General features: G+C 39.1%; 1 protein-coding gene across 1 annotated transcript in view; it reads right to left on the bottom strand.

Moving 5' to 3' along the window:
* Positions 1-227: 227 nt before the first annotated feature.
* Positions 228-14346, bottom strand: part of ZNF354A (zinc finger protein 354A) — a gene marked incomplete at both ends in the record, with an annotated part of 45991 nt that continues 31872 nt past the window's right edge. Inside the window, 2 exons of the mRNA XM_079701427.1 lie at positions 228-291; positions 525-575. Coding sequence (XP_079557553.1) covers positions 228-291; positions 525-575 — 115 coding nt within the window. The remainder of the gene's footprint in view (positions 292-524; positions 576-14346) is intronic.

Below are 14346 nucleotides of genomic sequence, written 5' to 3'. Positions count from 1 at the left end.
GCCGAGGCCCCGAATCCCGTCGTTTTTCCGACACCTGGCTTTCGAGACCTAAAAGACTGGGAAACCGCCCAGCCCAGAACACCCTATCCGAAACCTTACCTCCGCAAAAGCAAAAGGCCCTTTGGCCAATAACTGTCACCAAACCGCCGTCTTCTCTCCCTGTCGCTGCAACAAACACCCTACAAAATGGCAGCAAAACCATCTCCCCAAAACCCCACCGTCAGCCTCTAGCGCCACTTATATAGGACGAAGGCGCCTGCGTAACAGAGCTCCCGCTCTCCCGCCTCTCCCCTAAGGGGCGGGGCCCAGTGTGACGTCAGGGCCGCGCCCGGCCCTCCACCACGCTGATGCGCGGGCGGAGCAGTCCCCGCCCCGAGATGTGCTGTGGCTGAGGTGACTCCCTAGATTGTTTTCGTTGCGGGAGAACCTGGGTGAAGTCGGGAGGAGACGCCTTAAGCCTGTGGCACGTGTCTGCTGCTACTCCAGGAGTTATTCTGAATGCAGCACCTCTCAGCAGAGCCAACCTTGGCTCCGTTTCCTGCTCTCCCGCCCCAGTGGGCCGCACCACGGCTGAACTGCAGGCAGAGCCACCGTGCAATAGACAAACCCCAAACCGGCTCGGTGCTAGGCCCAGGCTGGTGCTGGGGTTAGCTCAGTGAACGCAATTGTGTAGTCCAGCCCGCTTGGAACGTCCTGTCTAAAAATGGATTCTGATAAATAAGATGTCTTAGGAAACAAGCTCAGAGGTGCTTATCTTTTGAAGGCCTGTGTTCCTGATAAAAACAACAAAAAAATAAGTTTCAGTTGAGACTCCTTACAAAATTTTTCCTGTTGTGGTCCCTGCCTCCTGGGCAGATTCGGTAGCTGGAAGTTTCCCTAATAAACTTTTCCCCATTATTTATTCCTGTGAGTCAGTTTTATTTAACCAATGCAGAGTAATGTCTGAGAGCTAGTGAGCCCCGTTAAGGGGCTTGCTTACCTCAAATAAGGTATTTCGCAGTTCTAAGGATCCCCAGACAGTTTCCCGTTGTGAGCGTGTAGAGTGAGAAGAGAGAAGAGGGCCAAAATCTGAGCCCTGGGGAGCACTTAAGGGACAGAGGAAAAGAGCCTGAGAAGGAATGATCAGAAGGAGAGGAGAACCAAGAGTTTGGTGTCAGAGTAAGCGAGAGAAGGGTATAAATGAGGGAAAGGCTGACAGTGACAAATGCTGGGAAGGAGTCAGGTAGGGTTGGTCCTGAAAAGTGTCAAGGGGATTTTGTGTTCTGACAAACATTCAATGGATAAAAGAGAAAGTCAGAAATCAGATTTGGGAGGGCATGGTTGGACTCTTGCAGGCATAAATCCAATAGCATGTGGGTTTGTACCTTGTACCTTGTTAGGTGAAAGGAGGGCCCTGTCATTTCATGATCTAATATTGTAGAAAACGTGTGCCACCTACTTTGGATAAACTGAATTGTTACGGAGATTGTACCCCATGTTAAGAAGTGAAGAAGTGAAGTTGAAAAGATAATTGGAAAATTGGAAGTGAAAATTCTTTATGCTGTAGAATGAAACAGACGTTATTCTCCTCACCTGGAATAGCCACCATTTATGCATCTACAATTTTAAATCTTACCCATCCTTTGAGGTCTGTCTCTAAGATGCTGTCTCTGACTACATGAGTTCCCACCCATCTCCCTGCTCTTGACTACTCTGGTTAGAGATGAGGTCCTTAATCAGTTGGCCAAGGCACACTGGTGTGCCTGGAACCACCAAAATATGATGACCAATTTTGCCCATAGTGTGAAATGTATTGGTTCTACAATTGATTACACCTACTATTTCAGGGACATCTATCAACTGGAATGTTTATCTGAGTAGACTGGGCCATCTTGCGAGGTAAAGTGGGACTCAGCTTGAGGCATATAGAGGCATAAATTAAGCTGGCAGCAAAGAAAAGTTCCCCTTTTTTCCTGGCGCATGAAGGATCTTTGTCTTGTGAGGCTAAAAGAGAATGTGGTCAGGACAGTGCACAGTTTTGCTCAAACAACAATATAAAGTTAAAAGACAGCCAAGTGGAAAGGCCCCCTACAGAGGGATTTATAGACATCACAAAACAATGTTACCCAGTAGTGGAGTCTGCTTTCTAGTTGCTGCTATCTTATTTTAGTGTCATTTTGAATATTTAAGTTTGTCTGCCACTTAAATATTAAGGTCTGATATTTGAAAGTGGGTCATGATCAGGAGGTCGACATGTATGGTGCTCCTATTTACTCTCTGTGGCTTATGTGCTTTGACTGGAGACAAGGACCTGATTTATATTATCTTTGGTATCTCAGTGGCTACAACCCAGTACATATTTGTAGGTTGTTTATGGAAGCTGCTTTTGGTTGTTTTGCTCAGTTGGGTTAAGTTGGATTAAATCAAAGGTTGAAATTTACTCCCAGAATCCCTGGGCCAGTTGGCTTAATAATCTTACCTGGCACCTTAACCCTTTCTATTAAGTCAGTTACCTGGAAAATGAATACCTTGTGTCAGAGGACTTAATAAAGAGTCTGTCTAATTTTTCAGAATCTACTACTAACACCAGAAAAACTGTCTAATCTGGTAACTTCATCTCAACACAAGAACAAGTACGTCTAAGAAAACCTTAAGTTAAACCATATATAAAGAAAATCTTAGCTTTGAAGAGCAACCAGAGGTATATTCTTATCATATATTCTAGCACAGATATTCTACAAGTTTAACTTCAGACATAGGAAACAGTCATCTCTGAAAGCAGAGTTCCAGAATAAAAGTCTAAATTGTTGTGTAAATTACGTTTAACAAAAGATTGTCAGCTATATGGAGAAAGCTTTACAAAGGTATAAACCTTTATGGGTTTATAATTTCTAAGTTGCTATTACTGATAATTACCAATCTGTATTTAATTAGATTTTTTGTGTGTTTTTAGCTATCAATTAAATACTCATTATGTGCTAACTACTTTGTATACATGATCTCATTTAATAATCTAAGCAACACTGTAAAGTGATCATTGGTTACTTGCTTGCAGTCAAGTTATCAAGTATCAGAACCGAGATTCAATCTCAGGACTTACTTGCTCCAAAGCTCTTGTGTTCAACCCATTCTACTGGCTGCTTCAACTCATACAGCAAAGTACAAAGCAACTTACTTTACTTAGTCATTAGGGAAACCAGGCTGAGTTCATCTTTCAGCAAGATCAAAGGAGTTCGTCTTTAAAAAAGCACTTTTCAAGGTGATATATCATCAAGGGCTCCTCATGATGAAACAATGACTCAGTTTATCTCCAGCACATCAAGGTCATCAAAGGTCCCAGGGTGCCTTCTTCACTGTTCAACAGCAAGTCACAAAGGGTCTCCCATGCATCCCATGCTGCCTAAGATGGATAACATCCCAGGTTTCTCCAATATTTCCTGAGACTGGTTGTGAGGAGAGTCACACAGCACACCATGAAGCAGGATCCAATCATCAAACAATGCCAGAAACATTTCCTGATACACAGTGCACTTTGCAGTGTATCAAAGGTGGGGAGTGGAGGGGTGCCAGGAGTGATTTAATTCAGAGGTTCTTTTGGGAATAGGATAAGCTGATCTTTCCAATCTCCTTGTCAATTTTCACTACCTCTAATGAAAGGGCTTTGGAACTAGGTTAATAAATTAGTTTCTCAACACCTGCTACCAATAGTCTCAACTATCAACCATCCAGTGAAACCACTGAAGGGAATATATATTTGCCTAAGTAAATACCTAAGTTCTAAATTTCCTATGAATATTGTAGAATCCTACCTAAGCATATGAAAACATGTAATATATATTTGTCTCCAAATCTTCTGGGGTTACCTTTTATTTTAATGTATAAATACCAAGTTCCTATTTCATGTAATTGTAGGAATTACAGTATCCTTCAGAGTATTCTGATGATTTCTATAGAGGTGTTAACTTCTCTGGTGGCTTCCTGTCACCTCTCACTCTAAATTCCCATTCCTGGCTCTATCCCTCAGTTCCCTTATACCATCTCATCTGCAGTTGCTGTCCTTGCTTCATAACATTTTGTACCAAGTATTGACACAGACTTCTCCTTGATTCTCCAAAGACTAGGTAGCTTTTATGAGGAATAGGCTTAAAATTTTGAGAATACCAGAGGGTGGGTACAGCACAGAAACCAAAAGAACTTAAATTTTGTATCAGAATTCACAATTCTGAAGGTCCCAATCATTTCTTATCACAGATAATTTCTTACTGGCTTTCATCTCCTTAGGACTCAACTAGGGGAATGGATATAAGTAAAATGGATATATACTACACATTAGTTAAAAGCAATGAACAATTTTGCTAAATTTATGCTAAATTGACATATAGCAATATAAATAGACCTAGAAAGTTAATGCTGAATGAAGAAGAAAATGTGATTTATAAAACAATATCATTTAGGCAGATATTTAAAAACTGCAACTACACCACATGTTTTCGAGGATACATATATATTGAAATAAAGGTTTGAGAGTAGACTGGAAGGACAATATATTAAATACACTAGAGATGTGCTTCTCAGAGTTCTGAACTTTAGCCTAGGAGACCATTTAGGCTATGCACTCAGTTTACTTTGTAGCTTTGTTGCCCTGGGTCTAATTTTCAACACAGTCTTCCCTGTGGCTACAGGAGACAGCTGACTCAATAGTGTGCCTTAAGTTGACAGCTGGCTGACCTGATCTTCTCAGTTTCCTTTTTCAGAGCTGTTAAAACAACTGACCAAAGGCAAACAACTCAATAACTCTTACAACTGCAATTGTCCCCATACTATTCAAGTGCCTCCAGCTATTGCATAAGCCGATGTTTCACCTCCATCTGAACCTCATCCCAGTTCACCACCAGTGAGAGTTTTTTCCTGGACCCAAAGGGCTATGTTCTTTATTCTGTTTCACCACCTTCTCTCTCTTAGAAGCAACAATAAGGGACATCCTTGCCTTATTCCTGTTTGTAAAGGGAATGCTTCCAAAGTTTTAGTTAGGTTTCATGTTGTAACTTTTCTTCTCAATGTATTGTGGAAATAGGTCCATACCAATTAATACTTATATATAACCAATCCTCATTATTGGTGGATTCAGCTACTCATTAAAATTTATTTGTAACCCCCCAAATCAATACTCATAGTGCCTTCATGCTTATTCATGGGCATGAGCAGTGCAGCAAAAACTTTCTCAATGTGTACATTCCCAGCTGAAGTCAAGCAAGGCAATGCTCTGCCTTCTTTTCCAGTTCTCATACTGAAAAGAAGTGCCTTTTTCACAGTTTATTTAATAGTTCATTTTTGTGCTTTTTCTTGGTGACTTCACTGTTTAAAATGGCCCCTAAGTGTAGTGCTCAAGTGCTATGTAGTATTTCTAAAAGCAAGAAAGTTATCATGCACCTTATGGAGAAAATATGAATGTTAGATAAGCTTCATTCAGACATGAGTAATAGTGCTTTTGGTCATGAGTTGAATGTTAATGAATCAACAAGGTATATTAGATAAGGTTTTTTTTTTGTTTGTTTTTTGTTTGTTTTTGCGGTACGCGGGCCTCTCACTGTTGTGGCCTCTCCCGTTGCGGAGCACAGGCTCCGGACGCGCAGGCTCAGCGGCCACGGCTCGCGGACCCAGCCACTCCGCAGCATGTGGGATCCTCCCGGTCCGGGGCACGAACCCGTGTCCCCTGCATCGGCAGGCGGACTCTCAACCACTGCGCCACCAGGGAAGCCCTAGATGAGGTATTTGTAAACAGAAAACCACATTTCAAAAATTATGGGCTGATTGGCTGATGAAAGTATTGTGAACCAGAGGCTCACAGAAACCCAACCTTATTTCTCCTAGGAGTGATGAGTAACTAGTCACCAATTCAGTGTTTTCAGCAACGTTATAAAACCTAATTCCTGCAAATAACGAGAATCAACTACATATATTAAAATAAAAGAAACATTACATGGGACATACTTCTACTACAAAATAATTTATTATTTATCTGAAACAAACTCTACATATCTAAATTACATCTCTTTAATTATGTTTCCCTGATGGTTTGGATCTCAACAGTTCCTTGTTTTGTAGAATTTGCTTAGACGTTTAATGCAGTTATAATCTGTGTTCTATTTAAATTGTACATAAACTTTCATTTTTTTAAAGTTTCTTTAATGTGGACCATTTTTAAAGTCTTTATTGAATTTGTTACAATACTGCTTCTGTTTTTGTTTTTTTTGGCTGCAAGGCATGTGGGATCATAGCTCCCCGACCAAGGATTGAAACTGCATCCCCTGAATTGCAAGGGGAAGTCTTAACCACTGGACGGCCAGGGAAGTCCCTTATTTCATTGTTTTGTCCACTAATATTCTTTAGTGAAAAAAGACTCTCATAATCAGCATTATGACCCACTATACTGAACATGTGTTGGCATAAAATTGATAACTGAGATTTGACCTTCCAATTTGATTTGTTGAACTGCATAATACTATCTTTCCATTCTTCAGTATTACTTAGCATTTCTTCATCACACTCTAGGTAAAAAAAATAAAGTTTTTCAAGGAATAAAATCCATTTCAAAAGATAGTCATGGCAAGTTTCATAAAAATTATCTATGTCAAATGAGAAATTCTTTTCCATTTTTATGAGGTCCCTCTTAAAAAGTGTCTTGACACTTAACTCTCTAACACCATATACAAAAATAAGCTCAAAATGGATTAAAGATCTAAATGTAAGGCCAGAAACTATCAAACTCTTAGAGGAAAACATAGGCAGAACACTCTAAGACATAAATCAGAGCAAGATCCTTTTTGACCCACCTCCTAGAGAAATGGAAATAAAAACAAAAATAAACAAATGGGACCTAATGAAACTTCAAAGCTTTTGTACAGCAAAGGAAACCATAAACAAGACCAAAAGACAACCCTCAGAATGGGAGAAAATATTTGCAAATGAAGCAACTGACAAAGGATTAATCTCCAAAATTTATAAGCAGCTCATGCAGCTCAATAACAAAAAAGCAAACAACCCAATCCAAAAATGGGCAGAAGACCTAAATAGACATTTCTCCAAAGAAGATATACAGCCTGCCAACAAACACATGAAAGAATGCTCAACATCATTAATCATTAGAGAAATGCAAATCAAAACTACAATGAGGTATCACTTCACACCAGTCAGAATGGCCATCATCAAAACATCTAGAAACAATAAATGCTGGAGAGGGTGTGGAGAATAGGGAACACTCTTGCACTGCTGGTGGGAACGTGAATTGATACAGCCACTATGGAGAACAGTATGGAGGTTCCTTAAAAAACTACAAATAGAACTACCATATGACCCAGCAATCCCACTACTAGGCATATACCCTGAGAAAACCATAATTCAAAAAGAGACATGTACCAAAATGTTCATTGCAGCTCTATTCACAATAGCCCGGAGCTGGAAACAACCTAAGTGTCCATCATCGGATGAATGGATAAAGAAGATGTGGCACATATATACAATGGAATATTACTCAGCCATAAAAAGAAACGAAACTGAGCTATTTGTAATGAGGTGGATAGACCTAGAGTCTGTCATACAGAGTGAAGTAAGTCAGAAAGAGAAAGACAAATACCGTATGCTAACACATATATATGGAATTAAAAAAAAAAATGTCATGAAGAACCTAGGGGTAAAACGGGAATAAAGACACAGACCTACTTGAGAATGGACTTGAGGATATGGGGAAGGGGAAGGGTAAGCTGTGACAAAGGGAAAGAGAGGCATGGACATATATACACTACCAAACGTAAGGTAGATAGATAGTGGGAAGCAGCCGCAGAGCACAGGGAGATCAGCTCGGTGCTTTGTGACCGCCTGGAGGGGTGGGATGGGGAGGGTGGGAGGGAGGGAGATGCATGAGGGAGGGGATGTGGGAACAGATGTATATGTATGACTGATTCACTTTGTTATAAAGCAGAAACTAATAAAAAAAATAAAAAAAATAAAAAAATAAAATAAAGAAGATGTGGCACATATATACAATGGAATATTACTCAGCCATAAAAAGAAACAAAATTGAGCTATTTGTAATGAGGTGGATAGACGTAGAGTCTGTCATACAGAGTGAAGTAAGTCAGAAAGAGAAAGACAAATACCGTATGCTAACACATATATATGGAATTTAAGGAAAAAAATGTCATGAAGAACCTAGGGGTAAGACGGGAATAAAGACACAGACCTACTTGAGAATTGACTTGAGGATATGGGGAGGGGGGAGGGTAAGCTGGGACAAAGCGAGAGAGTGGCATGGACATATATACACTACCAAACGTAAGGTAGATAGCTAGTGTGTAGCAGCCGCATAGCACAGGGAGATCAGCTCCGTGCTTTGTGACAGCCTGGAGGGGTGGGATAGGGAGGGTGGGAGGGAGGGAGACGCAAGAGGGAAGGGATATGGGAACATATGTATATGTATAACTGATTCACTTTGTTATAAAGCAGAAACTAATACACCATTGTGAAGCAATTATACTCCAATAAAGTTGTTAAAAAAAATAAAAGAATTCCTGAGTCGAACGTATGACTAATTTGTTTATTGATAATTTTCACTTGAGGTAATCAGTTAGATATCCTATCTTCACTATGTGACTAGACTCTGCAGAAAACTTCTGCCTGAGCTCTTCTGAAACCAAGTTTCAACACACGTACATCAGCACAAATACAAGCAGTTTCATTCAGAGATGATGAATCATGTCTTCAGGCAAATAAGAACATTGGGAAGCTTGTTCCTGGATGTTTCTTTGAATTACCTTTCTCCTGTTGCCTTATATTATTTGCCTTTATTAAAAGCATTATATGATTATGCTCAAAAAATTAGAAATAAATATATTTAAAAAATAGAAGTAAAAAATAAAATTAAAAGATAAAAAAATTTAAAAAGTAAAAATTTCCCTGGTGTCTCCGCTATTATTGTCCTTGCCCCCACAGAGAGCTACAGGCAACCCCTGACTCCCCAGGAGGCCCTCCAAGACCTCTAGGTAGGTCTCTGGACCTGCTTTGTCGGCCCCACCTGTTTATGTTCCTCTCACCAGCTTCTTCTCCTGAAGCTGGCCTGGAGCATGTGTGCTAGTGTAAGCCATCTGGGGCGCAGGCTTCCATGGGCATGGCCACAGGGGACGGCACAACCCACTGGGACCTGCATGGCCAAAGGAGGCTTGGGAGGGGGATGGCTCACAGCCCACTGGGGCCTGCATGGCCAAAGGAGGCTTTGTCGGGGGCAGCACGCAGGTCACCAGGACCTGTGCTGCCTGGCGGAGGCTTTGACTGGGGTGGGGGTGGGGTGTTCCTGGTATTTGTTTTGGATATATCTCATATCTTTTTTTGTGCCTCTGTCCTCTTTTACTTTCTTCTTTTGTGTTAAACAGATATTTTCAAGTGAGGAATAAAATATGCATTTTAACTTAAAAAAACGATTTCAGATTAATGTTAACTTAATTTCAATATTACACAGAAACTGTTCAAATATGTTTCTCTTCCTACCCCCTCCTTTGTGCTATTTTCATGTAAAGTATATCTTTAACATTATGAGCCCAACAATGTTTTATAATTGTTTCAGGATACGTGCTGCTGAAGTGAGCACTATAATTATTGTTTTATGCAATTGTTTTTAAAATTATTTGAGGAGAAAAGGGTATGCATCATATCAATAGAATAAAGGATAAAAACCACTTAATCATTTCAGTAGACACAGGCATTTGACAAAATTCAATGTGATAAAAGCACTCAAGAAACTATGAATACGGCTTCCATTGTGGTGCAGTGGTTAAAAATATGCCTGCCAATGCAGGAGACATGGGTTTCAGCCCTGGTCCGGGAAGATCGCACATGCTGTAGAGCAACTAAGCCCATGCACCATAACTATTGAGCCTGCACTCTAGAGCCTGTGAGCCACAACTACTGAAGGTCATGTGCCTAGAGCCCATGCTCCACAACAAGAGAAGCCACCGCAATGAGAAGCCTGCACACCACAACGAAGAGTAGCCCCCACTCACCACAACTGGAGAAAGCCCGTGAGCAGCAATGAAGAACAAATGCAGCCATAAATAAATAAATAAATAAATAAATAAATAAATAAATAAATAAATAAATAGAAGGAAACTACGAATACAGGGAAGCATCCTCAGCCTGATAAAGAGCACCTATGAAAATTCATGGTTAACATGATACTGAATGGTAAATGACTGGATGATTTCTACCTAATGTCAGGAACAAGGCAAGGATGTCTGTGCACATCATTTTCCTTCAACATTGTACTGAATGTTCTAGTCAGGGCAATTTAGACAGGGAAAAGTTATAAAAGGCATCTGTATTGAATAAGAAGAAGTAGAACTATATCCATTCACAGATGACATGAAATTATGTACAGAAAATCTCAAGGAATCCAATAAAGCATTATTAAAACTAATAAATGAGTCCAGCAAGGTCATAGGATACAAGATCAATAAATAAAAATCAATTGTATTTCTATGCACTTTCAATGAATAACCTAACAATGAAAATAAGAAAACAATTCAATTTATGATAACATGGAAAGGAATCAAATTCTTAGGTGCAAATTTCACAAAAACAGTGGAAGACTTGTATACTGAAAATAACAAAATATCATTGAAAGAAATTAGAGGGTCTAAATAAATGGAAAAATATCCCATGTTCATCAGAAGATGAACAGTATTGTTAAGATGACAGTACTCCCCAAATTAATCTAATGATGCAATGGAATCCGCATCAAAATCCCAGCTGGCTTCTTTGTAGAAACTGACAGGCTGATCCTATAATTCATGTAGAATTGCAAGGGACCTTGAATAGCCAAAACAAGCCTGAAAAAAAGTTGGAGGATCCATATTTCTCCATATAAAAGCTTACTACAAAGCAATGGTAATGAAGATGGGGGAAGGGTAAAGGCATACAGGTAGATATCTAAAACAGTAGAATAGAACTGAGCATTCAGAAACTCATAGGTCCATACTCAACTGATTTTTGACAAGGGCATCAAGGCCATTCAATAGAGAAAGAGTAATTTTTTCAATAAGTGATGTTGGAACAACTAGATTACCCCATGTAAAAGAATAAAATTGGACCTTTACCTCATAACTTATACAAAAATTAACACAAAATGTATCAAAGACCTAAATGCTAAGAGCTAAATCTATAACACTCTTAAAAGAAAACATGGGGTTATATCTTCAGGATCTCAGATTTGGTAATATATCCTTAGACATGACATCAAAAAAATAAGCAATAAAAGAAAATAAATTGGGCTTCATCAAAACTAAAAGCATTTGTGCTTCAAAGGACACTATCAAGAAAGTGAAAAGGCAATCTCAGAATGGAAGAAAATATTGGTAGATCATATATCTGATAAGGGCATTGTATATAGAATATGTAAAGAACTCTTACAACTCAATAATAAAAAGACAAGGAACCAATTAAAAAATGGGTGAAGGATCTGAATAGACATTTTTTCCAAGGAAGATATACAAATGACTGAGAAGCACATCAAAAGATACTCCACATACTTTCAAGATTCTCTCTTTGTCCTTTGGCAGTCTGACGGTGATGTGTCAAAGTGTTGTAACATTGATTATATCCTATTTGAATTTCATTGACTTCTTGGGTGTGTAGATTAATGTTTTTCATCAGATTGAGAAATTTCAACCATTATTTCTTCAAATATTTTTTCTGCTCTTTTTTCTCTTGCTTCTCCTCTGGGACTTTCATTACATGTTGGTTGATGTGCTGCATTGTATCCTACAAGTCTCTGAGACTCCATTCATTTTTTTTTTTTCATCCCTTAACTTTCTGTTCTTTAGACTGAATAATCTACATTGATCTACACCAAATTCAGCTGATCCTTTCTTCTGCAGCCTCAATTGTGCTGTTGAGCCCCTCTAGTAAAATTTTCATTTATTTTACTTCTCCACTCCAGAATTTCTATTTGGTTGTGTGTGTGTGTGTGTGTGAATTTTTGTCAAGCTTTCATTTAACTCTTTAAATATGGTTTCACTTAGTTCTTTAAATATATTTCTAATACCTATTTGATGTCTCTATGAACTGCACCCAATATCTGGGCTTCCTTAGGGACAGTTTCTATTGACTGCCTTTTTATCCTGTGTATAGCCACACTTTCCAGTTTATCTGCACGTCTTAGTTTTGTTGTTGTTCAAAACTGGACATTTTAGATAATATATTGTTCTGATACCACCTCCTGGGGTTGTTGTCATTTCTGGCTTCCTAGGGATTACCTTGGGTCAGCATAGCTTAGTAGTCAGTCAGATTGAATGCTGCTGAAACCGCACTCCTTCTTGAATGTGACTCGAACTCAGCCAAAACTCAGATTGGGACTTGAACCCATGATCCCTGACTTAGGAGAGGACTCAAACCCACTGTCTTTTAATTGAAACTGCTCACCTGGTGTCAGGACTTATTGAAGCTCAGGTTCTTTTTTCTCAATGCAGAAAGAATTCAGTGTGAGGCAAAGTGATAGGCAGAGTGAGCTTATTAGCATAGGATGCTTGTGAGAGATACAAATGGGCAGGCCAGGGAGCACAGCAGCCCCAAGAACAAAGCAGGCTATGTTTTTATAATCAAAGAAAAAGTGGGGAGGGGAGAAGACCACCTTCTTCCTCATTTTGTGGTAGACATCAAGGCTTACATCATTAGTTCCTCCTTTGGCCCTATATGGTCTAAATGGGACTGTCATGGTACTATTTAAACATATGTATATTAGCAGAGGGGTGGTAACATATACTAAAATATGGTACTTCATATCAGGTTTCAGTATAATGTCCCCTTTCACCTAGTTTTTTTCCCCTTTCACCTATATTCCTGCCTTGGCCACATGCAGAAATGCTACTCTTCAAGAACCATTAACTCCCTGAATTCATGTAACAAGATTCAGAACCCATATCTACTGTCTTGCATTTTAAGTATCAGGACTTGTGGCTTGAGTGTGCCTGGTGCTTGAATGTGCCTGGTCTTCCTTCAAGTAGTGTAGATTGTTGCTAGGTTACTGGATTCTTTTCTTGCATGGTCATTAGCTTACAACAGTCTTGCAGACTCCCTTAAAATTCTCTCTCTGTCTTCAATCCTCCAGTGGGATATTCAAATTAACCATTTAATTACCCTACTCTGTCACTTTGAGTTGGTTAGGCTTCCATTCAGTGCAAAGGTGATCTATGTATGGGTTAGGGAATGCATTCAAAATTCAGGGAGTTAACAAGTCTGCCTGGGCTTTCACTTCTTGCTTGCACAGGGTCTAAATGTCAGTCAGGTATGCACAGTAGACTGGGGTCCTCTCTGGTGTTTCCTGTGTGTGAATGTAGGCCTACCCATGTGCACAGCGTTCCAAATCAGCAGGAAAAAGTCAGAGTTTTCATATCCTTATTTGAACTGTCTTATTCCCTTCATTTTAAACTTTTGGCTGGTCTCTTGCTTGCCCCAATTGTTATTACAGCCTTAGGCAGCTTCCGTGTTGGCCTTTGACTGTTTGCTACCAAGCACTATTGTTTTTAACAGAGCTGTGGACATGGGGCTTTTCCTTGGAACTCCAAATCATATCAATCCCTTCTGGCACCAGCAAGGTCTATAATACCATGTTGCTGAGTCGGGGAAAGTGAGGATGGAACAAGTTCCAAGTTAAAATGTCACAGACCCTATTGTTCTTACCGAGGCTCAGTAGTTTTTCTTGAATAAATGTTTCTCAACTTGCGTACCTTTAGTTAATTTCCAGAGTTCTGAAATGGTTGTTTCTAGTAATTCATCAGTTTTTTAGTTGCTTCTTTTGGAGAAAGGATTTGTCAAGGTCTTCTATATGCTCTTCTGGAAACTCTTCATGAGTATAATTAAAATTTTTCTAATATTTACATTTAAAACATAAAAAGAACAGGTAAAATTAATATTAAATTATTTTATTTAATCCAACATATCGAATTATCATTTAAACATGGAACTTATATAGTTTTTCCAGCTTTATTGAGATATAATTGACATATAACATCATGTAAGTTTAAGTTGTACAATGTGATGCTTGCTACAAGTATATATTGTGAAATGACCAAAGGCAATTACGGGAAACCTTTGAAATCCCCAAACTACCTTTCTTAAAACCCAACTGAAGAACCTTACCTATAAAACTTCTAAAACTGAACAAAACACTTATTTTTATTGGTATTTTGAGGCTTCCAAATGTTATCAGGAGTCCAAAATTGCCTCTCTGCAAAATAAGATTTTAAGATTAATTGAGGCAAACAAATGATTAAAGAAGGAAAAAATAGCTTCTGAAGCCTCACGTTCTTCTTCTGCAGCCTC

The sequence above is a fragment of the Hyperoodon ampullatus genome (genome assembly GCF_949752795.1).
Source record: "Hyperoodon ampullatus genome assembly, chromosome: 4".
Lineage (NCBI taxonomy): Eukaryota > Metazoa > Chordata > Mammalia > Artiodactyla > Ziphiidae > Hyperoodon > Hyperoodon ampullatus.
This window is presented reverse-complemented; position numbering and strand designations above follow the sequence as displayed.